At 43.0% G+C, this 21,005-nt stretch overlaps 2 protein-coding genes across 2 annotated transcripts; one reads left to right on the top strand and one right to left on the bottom strand.

The window, feature by feature from the left end:
• The first annotated feature begins 618 nt into the window (after window positions 1-618).
• On the top strand, window positions 619-20,074 carry LOC110731020 (putative HVA22-like protein g). Its single transcript, XM_021910876.1, has 7 exons — window positions 619-707; window positions 15,526-15,599; window positions 15,720-15,818; window positions 17,477-17,533; window positions 17,635-17,698; window positions 17,780-17,992; window positions 18,612-20,074. The coding sequence occupies exons 2-7, from the start codon at window positions 15,568-15,570 to the stop codon at window positions 18,975-18,977; spliced, it is 831 nt and encodes a 276-aa protein (XP_021766568.1). The 5' UTR covers window positions 619-707; window positions 15,526-15,567; the 3' UTR covers window positions 18,978-20,074.
• Window positions 19,248-19,799, bottom strand: LOC110731057. Its single transcript, XM_021910907.1, has one exon. The coding sequence runs from the start codon at window positions 19,797-19,799 to the stop codon at window positions 19,248-19,250; it is 552 nt and encodes a 183-aa protein (XP_021766599.1).
• Window positions 20,075-21,005: the final 931 nt, after the last annotated feature.

Below are 21,005 nucleotides of genomic sequence, written 5' to 3' on the forward strand. Positions count from 1 at the left end.
TATTAGTGCTGCTCAAATAGGGTGGGATTCAGCTCAGAGGGGATCACCAATGTTTAAATTGGCAAGAAAAGCTCAAAGGGCGAAACTGGAAATTAAAAAATGGTTACTCGATAAAAGGGAAGAGTGGAGGGGGAAATGGGATCAATTTGAAAAGGATTTATTGGAAGTTCAATTGATTCTGGAAAACGAAGGTGATGATGAGGACTTTAAACAACTCAGAAAAAAATTTAAAGAATACTCTAAGAATATGACGATCTATTGGAGACAGAGGGCAAAAATTAATTGGAATTACTCGGGAGATACGTGCTCGAGGTACTTTTTCAATTTTGTTAAAGGGAGGAGAGCAAGGAATAAATTAGAGGCTCTCAAAGATGACAAAGGTGATTGGGTGGCCGAGGAAAAAGAAATTGCAGGGATCGCTACAAAACATTTCAGAGATATTTACAGGGGAGGTGAAGATGACAGTGCTGCTAATAGGATTGGTGATATTGAAAGCGACATCAAGGGTAGCGCACGAAAGCTTACAGAGGATCAAAGAGATTCTCTCTCGCGCCCATACACGAGAAGGGAAATAAAAAATGCTCTCTTTGCCATGAAGTCGTGGAAAGCTCCGGGGCCTGATGGGATTCCAGCAGGTTTCTATCAACAAAATTGGAACTGGGTGCAGGAAGATGTAATTGAAGCTGTGCAATCTGCTCTCAAAACAGGTAACATACTAAAAGAATTTAATTGCACGAATTTAGCTCTTATTCCGAAGTGTGACAACCCAGAAACTATTGATAAGTTCAGACCAATTGGCCTTTGCAATGTTACCTACAAAATCATTTCTAAGTGCATTACCAATAGATTGAGGAAGATGATTAGTGATTTGGTTGGTCCATTCCAGAATGCTTTTATCCCAGGTCGAGCTATTTCTGATAACATCTTAATAGGTCATGAACTGCTAGAGCATATTAGGACGACTAAGAAAGGAGTGAAAGGGAAGTTAGCTCTTAAAACGGATATGAGTAAAGCCTACGATAGAATTAAGTGGGACTTCTTAGAGGAAGTTCTAATTAATTTTGGGGTGCCTAACTTGATGGTCAGAACGATCATGAATTGTGTGTGTTCTGTCTCTTTATCTGTAATTATTAATGGCTCACCTCAAGGAAAATTTCTTCCTAAATGTGGTCTTCGTCAAGGGGATCCCCTATCCCCCTATCTCTTCATACTTTGTATGGAAGCCTTGTCTGGATTACTTAAGATTGAGGAAGGAAAAGGTAACATTATGGGGTTAAGTGTAGCTCACAAAACCCTAAAATCAGCCATCTATTCTTTGCGGATGACTCGGTATTTTTCTTACATGGTAAAGAGAGGTATGTTCAAAATTTAAGTGAGGTCCTCAATATCTACTGCAAGGCCTCGGGACAGGTGATCAACCAAGAAAAATCAGTCCTACTATCTAGTCCTAACATGAATGATAATGAAGCAACAAAGTTCAGTGAGTTGTTAGGTATCAAAAGGAGCAATAAATTTGGGGTTTACCTTGGTATACCAGCTGATTTTGGAGTGAACAAACAACAGATTTTTGGTGGGTTAGTTGACACGATAAAGGAAAGATTAAATGCTTGGAATTCACTTTTTTTTATCTCATGCTGGGAGACTTACTCTAATTAAGTATGTGCTCACAAGTTTGGGTACATATGTGTTGTCTGTGTTTAAGTGCCCTGTCAGTATTCTAAAGAAGATTAACAGTATAGTTGCCAAATTTTGGTGGCTAGGAAATAGGGCTGGTAAGGGAGTGTACTGGAAAAAAATGGTTCCATCTCACACAATCAAGAGAAAAGGGGGGTTTGGGCATCTTGGATGCTAGGTTCTTTAATCAAGCCCTTTTAGAAAAACAAGGGTGGCGCACTCTGAATGACACTGAATCACTGATTAGTAAGGTTTTTTGTCCCAAATATGGGATTGACAACAGCAAGCTTTTTGAGGATAATTGGGAAAATAGAAATTCTGGTTCCCGGGGGTGGAAGGGAGTCAAATGGGGTTTGCAGGTTCTTAAGCAAGGGTGTATGTGGTCCTTAGGCGATGGGTGCAAAGCTAGAATTCACCATCCCTGGGTTAAGGGCAAGACACCAGAGTGGAAGAACCAAAGCTCTACCACCACTGACTATGTTAGCAGGCTTAAAAAAGTAAATGGAGAATGGGACCTAGAGTTGTGTAGGATGTGGTTTTCTGATAACACCACAATGCAAATCCAGCACACAACTCACTTGGAAGCAGGAAATGATGATGATGTTGTGTGGAAAGGAAATCGAGCTGGTGTCTATACTGTAAAGAGTGGCTACAGATTTCTGTTTGATTTAAAGTATTGCTCTGAGCAAAATCAATCTCAGAATAGGGATAATTGCAGATTTTGGAAACGATTCTGGAGATATGCTGGTACTCTAAAGCAAAAAACCTTCTTGTGGAAAATTATGAAAGGAGCTTTGCCTGTGGGGAGTGAAAGGAAAAGAAGAGGGCTAGGAGACAATCATTTATGCCAACTCTGCTTTGTCAGTGAAAATAAGAACAATCATCACCTTGAATCTGTTGAGCATTTATTTAGAGACTGTTCTTTTGCCAGTCATGTTTGGAAAGGCTGTAACTGATTAGGGGATTTTGCTCCCACCAATCGGAATGCGCCACGTGGGCCAATCAGGTCCTGCCAAGTGTTCCCCAGTTGGACCTCTCAGGGCTTGCCACGTGGCACACGCTTATTCGTCCGCCTTGGACCTATTATGTCATGACACGTGGCATACTCCATGCCTAATGGAGAAGTCGGCCACCCAGGCCCAACTTCCGAGGGAAGCCCAATCAGCCCAAGGTTAACCTAAACCTAGATTGGCACGTTTCCCGAGGTTATAAATACCTCCCTTAATCCTCATTAAGGGAGGGGACGCGAACAACGCAGATTACACACATTAAACTCTCTCACCTAGAGAGACCCAATCACTTTAATTTCCGCATTAATTACTCCTTAATCAAGTACTAACTTGACCGTCGGAGGCGGATCTCCAATCATCCGGAGCATCCGTTTGTTTTGCAGGTACAGGCGTCCGGTTCCAGTCTCGGAATTGTAACTCTCCCGCAGGACATCAGAAAACCCCGAAACATTTTGGCGCCGTCTGTGGGGAGAGTACTTCTGAGATGGCATCCACGTTTGTACCGGCTCCTGAAGAGAGACGTCCCCTGGACGACCCTCTAGTTCAGTCGGACCACGATACTGAGAATGAATTTGAAGTTGAAGCTCACACAGCTTCAGACGGGACCCTAAGGGCCCGACGTACCCGTCATACCAAAAGGAGGGAACGGGAACATCTTCAAACTGGAAGCGAGCCGACTGATGGGTCTGCTCCCATCACAAGGAACGAACTCATGACCTTCATGAGGGACTTCAAGGGAGAAATTCAAGAGTTGATCAACAAGAAGCCGCCTGCTCTGGACAAGGAGCAGTCGGCTAAGAAACCCTCCACTTCACGGAAGAGGAAGCCAGTTCAAGGGCGAGAGGCGACCCCTCATCCTAAATCTAGGAAGTGGGAGCCACCTGCCCTTGATTTCACAAAATACCGTTTTCCTACTCCAGGAAATAGGAAACATGTTCGTCATATTCAGGCGGACGGGTCGAGGAAAACATACACAGACGCTCGGCTACTGCTAGAACAGAAGAAGAGTGACCGATTGTCAGAGTCGGCCTCTACTTCAAACTTCCAAGACAGTCTGCGAAATACCTCGATGAGGCATACTCAGTCGTATCATGAGAGTCAGTCAGGCGGCACCTCCCGTCAGTCCGGCTTTCATAGCGACCAGGCGGTACCAAACTTACCGTTTGTACCGCAACAACAGTATTTTTTACAGCCACCTCCGTTTGGTGGACATGCAGCAAAAAATGTCCAACCTATGGACTGGCAGCTACGGTTGCTTAGACTTGGTGAACAGCCGTTGGCCTTCTCCAAGGAAATTACTGAAGCCGCTCAGCCGGCCAAAGTGAAAAATGTATTAGCGCACGTGTTCCCCAGTCGGACCATCTGATGGCATTCACCAACCTGATGTACCTTCAAGGGTTGGATGATCCCACTTGGTGCAAGTGTTTCCCAGCGACTCTCAAAGGAATCGCACAACAATGGTTCGGCAACCTGCCGACTGGTTGTGTAAATAACTTCAAGACGCTTGCTTACTTATTCACCTCCAACTTCGCCATGAACATCCCTGCGAAGAAGACGACCCTTGATTTAGGAACAATTCAGCAGGGCGAGAAGGAGGGGCTTTGTTCTTACATCAGGCGGTTTAACCTGATGAGAATACAGATTCAAGGGTTACCGGATGAAGTAGCCTATACTGACTTTTTCAGAGGTCTCAAAGACGGGTCGACCTTCAAATTTGATTTGGTCCGAAAGAGGGTGGCGACTCTTCAAGAGGCCTTGATTGAAGCGGAAGCCTATATACAGGCGAATGATCTTTGTAGTACGGTAAAACAGTCAAACGGGAAAAGGTCCGACAAAAGAGAAGGACGACAGAAGCAGTCGTCAAACAAAGACGAGAAGAGAAAAGAGGTCTGGGCAACTGATTCCTCTAAACAGCCGGCCCAGAAAAAGAAAAAAGAATTCAAACCATACTCCCCAAAGTATGTGTTTAACAAGGATAGCCAGTTTATCCTAAAGGAAATCAAGGGACGGATCTCAATTGAGAAGCCGGTCCCCATGAAGGGTTCTGCAAACAACCGAAACCAAGAAAAATTATGTGATTATCATGAAGATGTTGGTCATCACACCAATGAATGCATCAGTCTCATGCGGTATCTGGACCGCCTGGCTGAGCAAGGTGATCTTAACACTTATGTCAAGAAATCTACGGGGAACACTTCCTCGAAAAAGCAGTCGGCCAAAAAGAATCAACAGGCCGACAGCTCCGATACAGATGATGCAGTCGTCTACACCATTGCAGGCGGCTTCTCAGGAGGCGGCCCCACTATTAGGGGCAACAAAGACAATATCAGACGGTTAGATGTAAATTCCGTTCACCAAGAACGACCCTCCAAATATTCATTTCCTGAGATTGTCATCACTGAAGAAGATGTAGGAGGGGTAAGAGGGCCGCATGACGACCCTATCGTTATTGAATGTAAAGTGGCCAACCAGAGAGTTGGCCGAATCCTCATAGATACCGGAAGCTCCTCAGATCTCATCAGTAGCAAATGTCTGTCGAAACTAAAATATCAGACTGATTGCATACATCCGGCATCCCACCCTTTAGTAGGGTTTGGAGGGGGAGTCGTCCACCCAGTGGGACGAGTGGATTTACCCATCCGCCTGGGTGAAAAAGGGGAAGGACGACACATGGTAGTCCAGTTCTTGGTAGTAGAAGAACTCTCGGCCTACAACATGATTCTGGGACGACCAACCCTGAATAATTCCAAGGCTGTTATAATCCCATCTCTTATGTTGCTCAATTTTGAGAGGGATAATGGAACAGTCGGGTCCCTAAGGGGAGATCAGAGGATGGCCCGAGAGTGCTATCTCTCGGATGTCAAGCCCACTGTTATGGCCACTATGTCGAGCGGTGGAAAAATAGACCTTGACAATGTCAAGGAGAGTGCGCCTGTTCAAGAAGCAGGCGACAAGAAGAGAAAGGCATCCCAGACAAGGGCCGCAAGAAAAGACAGAAAATAGCAATCATTGGCAGAGGAGCGGTCGGATGAATTCCGCCCTCAGCCAGCTGGTGAGCATACGGACCTGATGTTAGATGACTCGCGTCCTGACAGAACAATCAAGGTTAGGACGACTGCTCTAAGGGACCTGGGTGACGACTTTCACAAATTATTGAAAGAATACAAGGACATCTTTGCATTCGAAGTCCATGAAATGCCAGGCATTAGTCCTGATCTGGCGGTACATAAACTGGCCGTGGATCCGAAAAAGAAGCCGGTACGGCAGAAGAAGCGGAACCATGGCGAAGAAAGAAGTCAGGCGGCAGCCGTCGAAGTTAAAAAATTACTTGATGCAGGGTTCATTCGGCAATGTTACTTCCCAGACTGGGTTGCAAATGTGGTGCTTGTTAAAAAGCCGAACGGCACCTGGCGAATGTGTGTAGACTACACAGACTTAAACAAGGCGTGCCCCAAAGACAGTTACCCTCTGCCTAAAATTGATAACCTGGCCGACTCAACAGCCGGCCATGCTTTAATGAGCTTTATGGACGCCTACTCTGGTTTCCATCAAATTCCTTTATGGGAGAAAGATCAGGAGAAGACGGCCTTCGTCACTGATCAGGGGTTATACTGTTACACGGTCATGCCGTTTGGTCTTAAGAATGCCCCGGCCACTTTCCAGCGAATGATAAACACTGTGTTCTTTGATCAGATTGGGAGAAATGTCGAGGCATATATTGATGATATGATTGTCAAGTCTAAACTTCAGAAAGATCATCTGTCGGACCTCCGAGAAACTTTCGCCACACTCAGGCGGCACCATGTCATGCTCAATCCCAAGAAATGTGTCTTTGGAGTTGAGTCTGGGAAATTTCTCGGATTCCTTATCAATCAGAGAGGAATAGAGGCGAACCCTGAGAAGGTGCAGGCGGTCATCGACATGCAGTCGCCTCGTACCATCCGAGAGGTTCAGAAGTTAACAGGTTGTCTGGCGGCCTTGGGAAGATTTCTAAGCCGATCAGGCGACAAATGCCTATACTTTTTCCAGGCAATTAAGAAAAAGGCAAGGTTTGAATGGGGGCCGGATGCTGAGGCGGCCTTCCAGAAATTGAAAGTTCACTTGCATTCCTTGCCGAGGCTGGTCAGCCATTTGCCCAAAGAAGTACTCTACATGTACCTGGCCGTCTCTGATCATGCGTTAAGCGCTGTTCTCCTTGCTGAAAGAGACAACTGTCAGCTCCCGGTCTACTTTGTCAGTCATGTACTGAAAAATGCCGAGTTGAGGTATCCCTTAGTGGAGAAATTTGGTCTTGCACTCTTCATGGCTGTTAAAAAATTGAAGCCCTACTTTTTGGCACATGCAGTCGTCGTGTATACAGACCAACCTATCAAGCGGCCACTGACCATCATGGAGTCGTCAGGCCGAATGATCAAATGGGCCATAGAAATACAGAGCCTCGAAGTTACTTTCGAGCCTAGAAAAGCAGTGAAGGGGCAAGCCTTTGCTGACTTTATTGTTGAGATGACTCGTCCTCCTGACTCTCAAGTTACAGACCAAGTCTGGAAGGTATATGTGGATGGAAGCTCTACTTCAAATGGTTGTGGAGCAGGAGTCATATGTCAGTCGCCAGAGGGCGACAGGTACGAGTATGCTTTACGCTTCAGTTTTCAGGCCTCAAACAATGAGGCAGAATATGAAGCTTTACTAGCCGGAATCCGCATGTGCAAGGCGGAAGGAGCAAGAAAAATAGACGCCTGTTCCGATTCACAATTGATAGTGAGTCAGTACAATGGCGAATACGAAGCAACCCATCCGGCCATGATCAAGTATTTACAGGCGGTCCGACAAGCAGTCGGCTCCCTTGAGGATTTCCATCTGACCCAAGTGCCGAGATCAGAAAACAACCAGGCGGATGCACTTTCAAAATTAGCATCATCCGCCTCCTGTGATACTCCTCGAACTGTTTTTTGGGAAGTAATGGAGAAGAGAAGCATTGAGGAAGAACCTATTGGAATCTTAGACAGAAGCTCAACCTGGATGGATCCAATCAGGGCATATCTGACAAATGGTACCCTGCCGGATGATCATCAACAGGCGGCAGCACTGAAAAAACGAGCAACCAGTTTTGAAATAATAAAGGGAGAACTTCACAAAAGGGGGTCTCTTCAACCCTTCTTAAAGTGTGTTACTCCAGAAAAGGGGCGAGAGATACTGGACGATCTTCACTCTGGTTACTGTGCTTCCCATATAGGCGGTAGGACGCTTGCTCAACGGGCAAGGCGGCAGGGCTACTTTTGGCCAACTTTAGAAGCAGATGCGATGGAGATGGTGAAAAAATGTGGCAAGTGCCAAAGGTTTGGCAAACTAATTCACCGTCCGGCTACTGACCTCACTACCATTCATAGCCCACTACCGTTTGCTAAGTGGGGCATGGATATTCTGGGTCCATATACGCCTGCTACAGGCGGAAGGAGTTACATACTTGTTGCCGTCGACTACTTCACTAAATGGGTAGAGGCGGAGGCTATAAAGGGAATCAAGACGAAGGATGTAATTTCATTCATTTGGAAAAGCCTCCGCTGCACCATCGACCGACCGGACCCCGGGGCAATGTCATCACTCGGTTCGGGGTTCCCATGTCTATGGTTTTTGATAATGGTCCCCAATTTGAGACGTCTGTTCTCAAAAGCTGGTTGGGTGACCAAGGAATTGCACACTACTTTGCATCTGTCGGCCGTCCACAAGCAAACGGCCAGGTAGAAGCCTTTAATAAAATCATCTCAGACGGTCTCAAGAAAAATATTGAACGAGCAGGTGGCCTATGGGCGGATGAATTACCACATGTTCTCTGGGCCATTAGGACGACTGAAAAAGGGGCGACTGGAGAAACTCCATTCCTCCTAGCTTATGGTGCGGAAGCTGTTCTTCCAATAGAACACTACGAGCCGACTCTTCGAGTAATGCTATATGACGAAGAGGCAAACTGGGAAGCCATGCGCCTGGCATTAGACTCACTTCCTGAAAGGAGGGGCAATGTTGTCTTGCGCCATGAGATTTACCGCCTGAGAATGACTAGATCATACAACAAAAAAGTACACAGGCGTCCACTCAAAGTGGGGGACTTTGTACTTAGAAAAATGGAAGCAGTTGGAAGGGTTAATGAGTCTGGCAAACTAACTCCCAACTGGGAAGGACCCTACCGAATCTGTGAAGAGGTCAGGGACGGTACCTACCGTCTGGAAACACCAGACGGCCAACCGTTGCCTCGAACTTGGAATGCAGATAATCTTAAGAAATATTTCTTCTGAATGATATAAATAGTCAAGGGCTACTTGATAAAAGTTTGCATACTTAATATTCAATTTTGTACTAAGAGGGGCACGCCTACTAACAAACAGTCGGCTACTCTCCATACTCAGTTTTCATTTTTACTTAAGAGGGGCATGCCTACTGACAAACAGTCGGCTACTCTCCATGTTTAATTTTTATTCTTACTTAAGAGGGGCAGGCCACCTATACATTTACAGTCGCCTACTCTCCATTGAGTATTTCACTTTATCATCAGAGGGGCATGCCGTTTGTACCTTTACAGTCGGCTACTCTCCATTGAGTATTTTACTCTATCTTCAGAGGGGCATGCCGTCTGTACCTTTACAGTCGGCTACTCTCCATTGAGTATTTTACTCTATCTTCAGAGGGGCATGCCGCCTGTACCTTTACAGTCGGCTACTCTCCATTGAATATTTTACTCACCATAGGGGCATGCCGTCTGGATATATAGTCGGCTACTCTCCATAGAAGAGGGCCGACTGGTTCCAAAGCACACAGCCACCCCCCTTATACTTAGCTAAAAATGATCAGGGCCTGGCCGACCCTGTGCCTAAACAGGCGGCTACCCTCCTCTTACTTAGCACCTACGTTCACCAAGAACTAACCAAGGCCACAAGCCGAATGATCAGTCCAGGCGCCAAGCCAACTGATCCAATCTTTAAACTAATACGACTTGTCCCAACATCATAGCAGGCGTCCGGCGGCATCCCTCCGGATGAAATTCGTCGCAGAGAGCAGCTCCCTTTTGGGTGGAACATTTCTCTATAAACTAATTACACGGCACCTATACGACTGTCCCCAAGGGCAACCACGTAGCCGTTTTTGAGACAAGGATAACTCTATCACTAACCAAACCAGTGGTAGCAGTTGACATCTAAGTCAGATGACCGCCTGTATTACTTGGGATAAATGCAGGGGGTACCTCTTGAGTTAATAGCCAACAAACATTGGCGAATCAAAAGGTTCAGCCAGCCTCCGCCGCCTGGTACCTTTACTACTCAAACAGGAGTGACGGCGACTGAGTAACACCAAAGTTAACTCATAGTCACTCTCTCAAACTTAGTATGGAGCCTAAAAGGTATGAGTCTTCCGCCTGTTTTTAGAAAACAGGGGCTCTCAACCACTACTCCTGCTAGGTTAACAACCTATGAGTTAAAAGCCAACAAACATTGGCGAATAAAGGGGAACAACCGGTACCCACCGCTTGATACCTCTACTACTCAGTTACTTGGTCACACTAGATTAAATATGACGGGGAACAGTCGGCCTAGACGGCCTAAAGTCTCTAGCCTAAAAGCATGACAAGTAGGAAACAACTTTCCTACTTGGTTAATTTTACAAATGACAGGACCGCCTGCCTAAAGGGGATCCAGTCTTTAAAATGGTTCGAATACCGATTGGATAAATGGCCGACTGATCGTCTAGCCTAGAAATAGACAACCAGTCGTCCAGGGGCATAGGCGGCGTGACTAACTATCCGTACCTGTCTGCAACTATCGGCCATGTAAAACAGTCGGTATAGTGTACAATTGGATATCAGAATATTCAATACTTAAACAAATTTGAAGCAAAACAAAAATATTCATTAAAAAGAAGCCGGTCATTAAAGACCGGCAAAATATTCAGAGCCCCGGCCCCCTGGCCGGGTAAATACAAACAAACGGCACGCAGGCCGTGGAAAGAAGACATAAAGCTTAAGAAGGGGGCAGATCTTCAATATTAGCAGATGCCGCCTGGTCAGCACTCTTCTTGCTGGACTCGGCTTCAGCTGCATCCTTCTTTGATGCATTACCCTCAAGCGGCACAAGCGCCACTACCGGCTGCTCCTCCTCCTCCAACGCCTCTTCCTCAGCAGCCGCCAGGATCTCTTGATTATATCTATCAGAACACTGGCGGTACGTTTTTTCCCATGAGGCAAAGTTGGCATTGGGGAAGAGGCGGCCCCAAGTCATGCGTTGGATTTGAGCAGAGTCTTCCATCATCTCCCGGACCAGCTCTTTCTTTTCTTGCTCGGCCTTTTTCGAGAGCTCCTGAGTAAGACTCTTCTCCTGGGTCACCAGGCGTACCTTTACGCTCGCCAAGGATTTCTCCAAGGTTTCGTATGAGGACATCTTTTGGCGAAGAGGTCTCAGCTCGGCCTTGAGGTTGTTGATGGTCGCCTCCAGCTCGCTATTCCTCTTCTCGGCCGCCTCTAACTGAGCCCGGATAGCGGCGGTAGCCTGCGCCTGATAATAAAGAATATCAATGGTCAGAACTTCATTTTGGGCAATTTGAAACATTGCCTTATCACAGTCAGAGGCGGCCATAGCTTTTGCAGCCTTTACCTCTTTGTTCTTCCGGCCAAGCGGCTTGCGAAGGCCGTTCACTCGGAGCAGGGCCTAAGTAAAAAGGGGAACAGGCGTCAGTTTCCAAACAAAAAAGAAAACAGGCATCCTGGAATTCAAATACTCAAAAATATGCTAAGTTTACCTCAGCAAGGACCCCTGCAATCCCGTCTAGGTCAAGGGTGCCGACACCCCTGACCGCCTCCCTTTCAGCTGGAGGAACGGCCTTGATCATAGACTTGGCCACCTCGACCAAGTCAGGCTCCTGAGGGCCGGCTGCATCAAGCATAAACAAACGGATTAGACCTAGTAAAGGAGGGAGCAAGTCTAAAATTTACAAGGACAATTTCATACTTCTAGGTGGCCCAGCTGGAGTTTTAGAAGAAGTGGCCGGCTGTTTCTCAGCCGCCACATGTTTCCTGGTAGAACCAGGAGAGCTCGCAACAGTCGTCTTCCGGGCCTTGGGGTCCGGCTGTTGGGAAGAAGAAGCTCTTGGAGCGCCCGTCTGAAAAAGAAGAAAAGAGTCAGTATATGCATAAACACAACTCCAAAAAGAGGGTGAAAGGTTCGAAGCCCACCAAGGGTGCCCCCTTGTTAGGGGAGTCGGTTGAAGACTGTTGCATGATGGAGGCCCGCAACATGGCCGCCGCAGTCTTGGGAGGCGGTAATTTTGCTCATGGCGTCCGCTGCAAAAAACAAATAGCAAAGTTAATAAAAGTCATAACAAGAAATGCATGGAACAACAGAGTATTCGACAGGTCGGCTACCTCTTGAACACCGACTGCTGAGGCCACAGGCGGCCAAAAAGTACTCGTCGTAGAGCCATTTGAAGCTCGGGACGCAGTGCAGGGGTACTTGCTCTCGTACCCCTGAAGTAGAGTTCACCTTCGACTCTACTTTGAAGAGTCCTTTATCTAGGATCTCTTTCTTAGCCTTGGGGGAACAGGCGGCATGCTGCGGCCGCCTGCAAGAAGGGGCGGATTCCTGTTCCACCTGTTGAAGCGCTTGTTCAGCTCTGTGTCTGAACTCTCAATGATAAGGAAGGTGCTCCGCCAGTCCTTCCATTTGTTTGCTTTACCTCTCGTCATGAGGTAGCCCCTGTGGCTCGTCAATTGATACCAGCCGGTACCGCCTGCCTTAGGGGTCCGGCTGAGGTAGTTCATGTGGGCGAAAGCCTCGAAGTTCGGCTCCACCCCGTGCAGTTCGCACCCGGCCACATAGCCGAGTACGTTGACCCAGGAGTTCGGGGCTAACTGCCATAACCCCAACTCATACCCATCCAAGATCCGCTGAACAGCCGGATGTAGTGGGAAGCGCAGCCCAGCCTTGATGGCCGCCTCGTAGCAGCCAAAGCAGGCGCCATCATAACTGGTACCAGCCGGCCAGACGACTGTGTCTTCTGGATCCGGCACGAACACTAAAAAGCCGGGGCCCATTGTGTGGTTTGCGATAAAGCTCTCCACTTTCTCTTACATGGCTGTGATCCGGCCCCGAGGTACCATGTAGTAGTAGGGGGTATTTTGCTCTCGGTGAGAGGCGGATGGCTCCGCCCAATCGTCCCCCTTCTCAACTGCGTGAGAAAGCCTCGCCTCTTGTAGGCGGCTGTTTTTCTCTTCTGTGTCCAGAGAAGCATGGCCAGAAGAGCTAGACTCGGAATCGTCCTCTGACGAGTCCGAAGAGGACGACTTCTCCCCTCTCCCGGAGGGGCCCGCCTCCCGCCTCCTCTCCTTTAAAAGGAGCAGGAGAGAATGTAGAATTGTCAACTGTAAAATGGGAAGGGGTCACTTTGACTCCTCCCTCAGAACTGCCGGCTTTCAAGCCGCTTTGTTTCACTTCCACATCTAGCGCCTGGTCAGATGTTTCACTAATCGGCACCCTGTGGGAGGAGCCGTCTGAGTTTGAGATCCTGGCAGTCTTTTTTGTTCTGGCCATCATGCTCTGCATAGACACAGATACAGTCGGACTTTGTATAAAGGGCAAAGATGGGTCCAGAAAAGGGCAGGCGGCACTCCTAGTCCTAGATTCAGCCGTCCCCGGTGACCGGCTGATCACTAACCTAGGTCGTGTCGTGTGCTTCCGTGGTGCCATTTCAAAAAAGAATAAAGTAAAGAGAAAATTAAGAGTAAGAGAACTGACGGTTACCTGAACGAGTGACGATTGATGAAGTTCTGAAAATCCTTTGCAGTCGGCTTGTCAGAGCAGGCGGTAGGCAGAAAGGGTCCAAAATGTCAGAGCAAGTTCAGGGGTCCGAATGTTCTCTCACAAAGTTTTCAAGTGTGAAAATGACCGAAGTCAACACTCCTTTATATAGGCGAAGTGAGAAGGCGAAGGGTCACTTCTAGAATTCAAAATTTTGGCGGGAGAATCTCTCGGCCTCTCGCCGAGTGACACCTGTAGCAGGTCGTCGCCTGTTACAGGGCGATACCTGTCACAGGTAACACGTGACCAGTCACGTGCCACCTGTGAGGGGAAAATGATTAGGGGATTTTGCTCCCACCAATTGGAATGCGCCACGTGGGCCAATCAGGTCCTGCCAAGTGTTCCCCAGTTGAACCTCTCAGGGCTTGCCACGTGGCACACGCTTATTCGTCCGCCTTGGACCTATTATGTCATGACACGTGGCATACTCCATGCCTAATGGAGAAGTCGGCCACCCAGGCCCAACTTCCGAGGGAAGCCCAATCAGCCCAAGGTTAACCTAAACCTAGATTGGCACGTTTCCCGAGGTTATAAATACCTCCCTTAATCCTCATTAAGGGAGGGGACGCGAACAACGCAGATTACACACATTAAACTCTCTCACCTAGAGAGACCCAATCACTTTAATTTCCGCATTAATTACTCCTTAATCAAGTACTAACTTGACCGTCGGAGGCGGATCTCCAATCATCCGGAGCATCCGTTTGTTTTGCAGGTACAGGCGTCCGGTTCCAGTCTCGGAATTGTAACTCTCCCGCAGGACATCAGAAAACCCCGAAACAGTAACCTAGGTATCAATGTAGATTTCCAGAGAATTTATTTAAGGAACAAAACATTGTGACATCTTTAAGGTATAAAAGCTACGCACACCATGTATTTTCTCGAACTAAATCCAATGATACATATTTCTACCTTAACGGAAATACAAATCACAACCATAACTCGCATGCATTTCACATCTTTCTAACTTCATACAGAGTATACCCTTCGTTTTAAAATACTTGTTCCGCTCTCTTTTTCCGGCCGATTTTAAATACTTGCTCCATTTTCTTTTATGGAAAGCTTTTATAATAGTTAATTCATTTCTCACACTTAATGGATCCAACATAATACTCTATTTCCTCCTATTCTTCCACTACTTTTGTTTTTTTTACAATTTTTTATTTTCTGAACTACCCCACTACCTCCGTATTTATTACTTTATCCAATTTCTCCTATAACTCCGCGCATGGAAAAATGGAGCAAGTATTTAAAAACGGAGAGAGTACCTTATAACTTACCTAAACCCGTATACGAACATTTCTTAGGATGTTATTTTTATCACCCGAATTCCGTTTTATTACCAAATCAAGGATTTCGTCTAAAGTAGAAAAAAAGAAAAACAAAGCAAGCAAGAAAAATATGGAGGGAAATGAGTGAAGCAATAGTAAGCTAAAAGCGAAAGAATAACTGCCTAAACGGTGGACTGAATCTTCGCCCTATTTCATCATCTCCTCTATTTTATATCGCAGGCGTCCCCGGCAAGCAATATTCCTCATTTTTCTCTCTCCTCCTTTTTTTTTTTGTTTTATTTATTTATTTTTTATATCTTCACGAATTCAAATACTTTTATCCAATCATCATTCTCCATTTTCTTTAACCACCCTTGTTTCTTTTTTTATTCATCTTTCCCTTTTATTTTTCTCTCTTTTTTTGTACACAATATATATAATACTTCTTGGCTTGTAAACTTCAGTTTCCTCCTTTTTCAAGTTTTCTTAATTTTCTTTTTAACCCCCATAAAATTAATTTCATTAATATTCAAAGATACATTCTACACTATACCTGCAATTTCCATTGAATTTTCTGTTCAATGTGATTGACCTCTGTTTTCATTTTTCTGAATATAAATTTCTGGGTTCTGACTTCTTCAATCACTCGTTTTTTAGTTACAACCTTTGATCATTTCCAGTCATAGAAATCAATTTCTTATTCATCATCATTCATACTCTAATTTCTTGATATAGTTCACGATATTTCGTAACGCAATCCGAAATTGATCATCCAAAATGTTAGGAGATTTCATCGGCAGAGGACTTTTGTAAGTAATTTGTTTCTGTTCTTACTTGAATTTTCGATTACATTAGTTTGATTTGTATTCCGATTCTAGAAATTTTGTGATTCAAATTAAACCGTCTGATTCAAGAATTTGCGATTGTAGTATGGTATTGGGGTTCGCATACCCAGCATTTGAGTGTTTCAAAACGGTGGAAAGGAACAAAGTTAACATCGAAGAACTCCGGTTTTGGTGTCAATATTGGTACGTTTTTTTTGTACTATTAAATTATTTTGATGATGATGAAAAAATATGTAGAGTTTGATCATAATTTTTTTTTTTTATTTGTGTTGATAATAATTGGATATATTGTGTTAATTGATTGATAATTATTGATGTGAAATTGGTATAATTCTATCATATCTTTTAATTTAACAATTATTTGTTCTATTGAATATTGATTATTAAATTCTCTGTTACATTTTCCCGTACTTGGTTGCTTCAAGTTTTCATTAATTGTATACAATTTTTATGTAATTGGGGTTCAAAATTTCATACTGAAGTAGTATTATTATTAAAATTTCGTAGTTCAATTGCACCATGTCTTGTACTGTATACAACAGGAGTATAACGCACATTACAAAATGATTAAGTGATTATCGATTCTCACCCCGCCCTTGTGACTCGGTAAACACACACCAACAACAACAAAAAAAAATGTTTAGCCGTTCCAGTTATCTAGCGTTATTGTTTATCCGATTATGTATTTCTAAAGTACAATTTAAAATAAAATAGTACAATATGTAAAGGATTTGATCAAATCATATTTATTGATATTGTTTATAGTTAGCAATCCCTTGATTTACTCTTTAGATTGATAGTCAAAGATATCCCTTATTCTTAGCTAATGTAACTAGACAAGTACTCTAATGTATCTAGTCGTATTATATTGCTTACTCATGTACTATATATACTCATGGAATCACATCAATATAATTAAGCTTTCCAACATTCTCTTTTCTCATAACTCTATCACAATATCCTTTGTTTATTTATTTAATTTTAAGTTTATAAAGTATTGAACAAATTAATTATATAATTAAAAAAAATAAAAAAGTGGGGGAACGTGGGAGAGTAATTTTGGGGATCATGTGATGAATGAGAGAGTTATGGGTGTTTTAGTTGGCTGGCCTAAACTTTGTAGGTAGTTGAGGTGGTCAACTGCTCTATTTCACAACTCACACTAACTTCCCTTACAATTATACCCACTAAGGTGATAAACATCAATTTCTGGGCATTATATGTCAAATTTTCAATTTATTTGAGTAAAATATCAATATCCAGTTATACTTGGGCCAAACTTTAGCTAGTAGAGTACCAAAACCACATAATATCTACTACGGGGTAATTTTTTTGGTCGTTAATTTATGTAAGTTTAGATAAGTGCTACGTAGCATTAAGCTCTTTTGAACCAATAATAAACATAGAAAAAATTGAGTTTATGACAACGAAGCCTTAATCATAGTGAGAATTGACAACAACTCGGCCCCTAAACAAAGATATTGGTTTGATATGGATATGTTGGGGAAGATTACAGAATTAGCATTTTCTTGCTTGGCTTAAAAAGGCAGTAGTACTAAGAACCTAAGGCACTTTTGGACTCCATAGATAAGAATTACGCTAATCGTAGTAGCAAACAACACATTATACTTGTCGTGACACAATTGTATTGCTTGTATATTTTATTTTAAGCAATCAATCAAGACTTGTTGATTACTCTTAAGTAAGATCAGAACTTGAAATACTAGTAGGTACTGCATCTTTCACTACTTTTTAGTATCAGGTTTATAATGCTAACAATATTGTACATAAGGTAATCATGTTATTGTTCACTGAGTCCTTGATTGTTGGTCTTTCTGTAGGATCATTATTGCTGTACTTTCAGTTTGTGAGAGGTTTGGTGATATATTCATATCATGGTAAGCAGAGGTTTCTCCTTTACAGAGGAAGTATGTCAAAATTGTCTCTAATTTACATGTTCTTTCAATTGCTACTAACATGATTTCGTTTTTGCTTAAAGGGTGCCATTATATGGAGAGTTGAAGTTGGCTTTTATTATTTACCTTTGGTATCCACAAACAAAGGTAATTAATCAACTAATGCTTACCCCTGATGTGTAGCTCTGATGTTAAGAGTGTAACTGACAGAAATGTGGTACGATGCAGGGAACTTCTTATGTGTATGAGAGCTTATTAAGGCCATTTGTGTCGAAACATGAGACAGACATTGACAAGAACCTGCAAGAGTTGAGATACAGAGCTTGGGATGTAGCCATTTACTACTGGCAAAACTGCACTGAATTGGGATCATCAGCAGTTTTCAATGTGTTTGACTACATAGCCAACCAGTCTTCCAGGCTTAGAGGCGGCAGCACTCAGGTATATCTTTCTCAATTTCTGTCGCCATCTAAAATAGGCCCACTAAAATTGTTCCTGAATCATACATACCTCAGCTAAGGTCGAATGCCTCGTGAAAGAAGTCATAATTCACTATAATGTCTATGATCAACTGTTGTATGATGTATGCTAATTTACTTCTTGAAAAGTTAGAATTTGGACCCAGTAATGATTAATTATATAGCATACTGAATCCTTTAAATCATTCAGTTGTCTATGTGTCTCTCGCACTCTCGTTGTCATAGCGCTGTCTTTAATTTTTAGGCAAGTGAAGCAATGAATTGTGATCATGCGAATTTAGAAACGTGCATCTCACAAACATATAAAAAAAGGAGCAAATGTTTGTGATTATGTAAAGTAGTGTATATGTTCTTTTTACCTTTGTATATACTCTAGCAGCATTATAAGTAAGTCAATGCTCGCAACAAAAAAAATAAGTAAGTCAATGCACATTGGATCCCACACTAAATAAGTGCAAAAGGGAGACAAATTTCATGTATTCAAATATTAATCATGAGTTAAACCTATAACACTAACACCTTACAAACACACACTCACTTTATTTTTGCTGAGCATTGATTTGTTATTTGGCACATTGCAGAAAGATGATCGGAAACGACGAGACGGCAGGGGCAGCCCACCACCACAACCACCATCAAAAGGGTCCAGCATATGGCCTCTCCGACAACGAAAATCAAAGCCTGAATCACCAACTGCCTCGCCACTACACCCGAACCATCGAGAGGAACAGCCAGCACCATCAGCACCTCCCCTTCCAGCTCCATTTCCCAGTTTGTTTAAAAATGAAGCCCAACATTCCAAGTCCAAACTGGTCCAAATGAAACTTGAAGAGGCCCAAACTGAATACATCTACGTTCAAGAGGTTCCGGAAGAAGCCCATTCCAAAGGCCCAGAAAAAGAAAAGACCAAGCTTAGCCCGACCCGTTTAAAGTTTAGGCGATCATAATCATAACCCATTCAATGATCACCTAATCGGCTAATCAAACACCATTTTTGACATTTTTACCCAAAAAAATCATACTGTACAAATCTCCATTGTTTATAGTTCACCCAAAAAAAAAAAAAAAAAAAAAATTTAAAAAAACACACACTTTTTTTTTGTTTACTTTATTTATTTCATTTTTCTCATGTTTGTAATTACAACTTTGCCACCACACAAATTTGCAAACTTTTTTTTGGGAAAAAATAATTGAAAAGAAAAGAATACAATCCGTCGTTATCTGCACAGGATGAGCCAGAGAGCGTCTACCAACCAATCATAGACACGTGTTACAGTATCCGACACCGTCCGCCGGAAACTGACAAACATCGGCCGGAAAAATCCACCGGGAAAGCAAAGCCGGCGAGATGAAGAAGAAGGAGAAGTCGAAACAGTAGGCTGAAGGTACGCCCAAGCAGCCTGTTTAACCAAACGGTTTTTAATCGAAATCTCATACCCCGAACCACACGAAGAAGATGAAATTCCGGCGAGTGCGACGGCCGGAGTAGGTGAGAGAATGGAGGAAGGACTACTACACGGGAGAATATCTCTTAAAGAAGTGTAGTTATCCGATGATGGTAACGGCGGCGGCGACTTCAACGGAAAAAGCTCGAAATCCGCGGCGGAGAACGACGGCGGTAACGGCGGCGATCTGTTGGTGGTGTTGTGGTGATTTCCGTTTATTTGTTTGGGTTTACGAGGCGGAACGATGACGGCAGAAGGGAGACTGTTACGACGTTTGAGAGTAGTAATAGGATGATTATCATGTTGTTGTGGTTGATCTACCATTGGTAATAATGTTGGATTGAGCTAGAAAGAGCGTGTTAATGGAAATATGGAGGTTTATAGTTTAGTTTTAGAAAGAGAAAGAGAAAGAGAAAAAGAAAGTGGAATGATGAATAGTTGTTGTTATTAATGAGAAAATTGTAAAGATTTGTATGGAAAGATTAGAAGGGGAGAAATTAATGATTGACGTAAATTGTCACCATCCATTTGAAATTGGTTATTGGTGAATTGTGATGGGTTGTTTAGATGCAATATTTGGGTATTGGATGGTTTTTCCAGATGGTGTTTCCGTGTTTAGTGTTTTACTACTTCACTTTACTAACTCAATTGTGTATTTGTGTTTGTGAGTGGGATGTATGTAAATGCATTTGACTCACTCTTTCCAATTGAAGTCGTTAATATATGTCCAAAAGTCTAGTAATTTCGTCTTTAACTTTTGTTTTTCGTGGAATTAAACTAAGGGCTTGTTCTCATTGACTGAATTCAGCTGAACTGAGCTGAGCTGAACTAAACTGAATATTTTATAAGAGAAGAAAATTAAGAGCTGAACTGAGCTAAGATGAATTTCAACGTAAGAGAACAAGCCCTAAGTTTTTTTTTTTTTTTTTTAATTTATAAGTAATCATAGGGGGATCTTTTACCGGGGTCAAACTCCCCATAAATTATTGTAATTAATTAGTTAATAAACTTAGATAATCTATATTTACTAATAACATATTGGGGCATAGTGATTAGTTTTGAGTAAGAGGTAAAATATTTAAATCTCGGCCCCTTTAATATTTTCGGCCAAGATTCGCCACTGTAAGTAATTACTAATGTTATATGCAGCCCCAAGGTTTGTATATAAACATTTAATATACTTCTTTTTTTAGTATTAATTTAGAAATTTATTGACATTTCACGAGTAAATTAGTGTAATAATAAATGTTTATTTCCTGTCAATTCTTTTCATTTTAAGCTCTTACATGCCGTCCTAAATATTTGTCTTTTATTTATTTAATATTTTTACTTTTTTAAAACTCCTTGTCTATGCAAAATGATGTTGTATGTACATGTATGAGCATCATCATCCATTAATTAAATAACACACTACTTGTATAAAATAAGAAATGTGTAAAATAAGAAATTTTAAAAATTTATTATGAGTACTACATTGCATACCTGAAAAGGTAATATTTCTACAAAGTATTAATTTATATATGAAGCATT

This window comes from Chenopodium quinoa, unplaced genomic scaffold, assembly GCF_001683475.1.
Source record: "Chenopodium quinoa cultivar QQ74 unplaced genomic scaffold, ASM168347v1, whole genome shotgun sequence".
NCBI classification, from domain to species: Eukaryota; Viridiplantae; Streptophyta; class Magnoliopsida; order Caryophyllales; family Amaranthaceae; genus Chenopodium; species Chenopodium quinoa.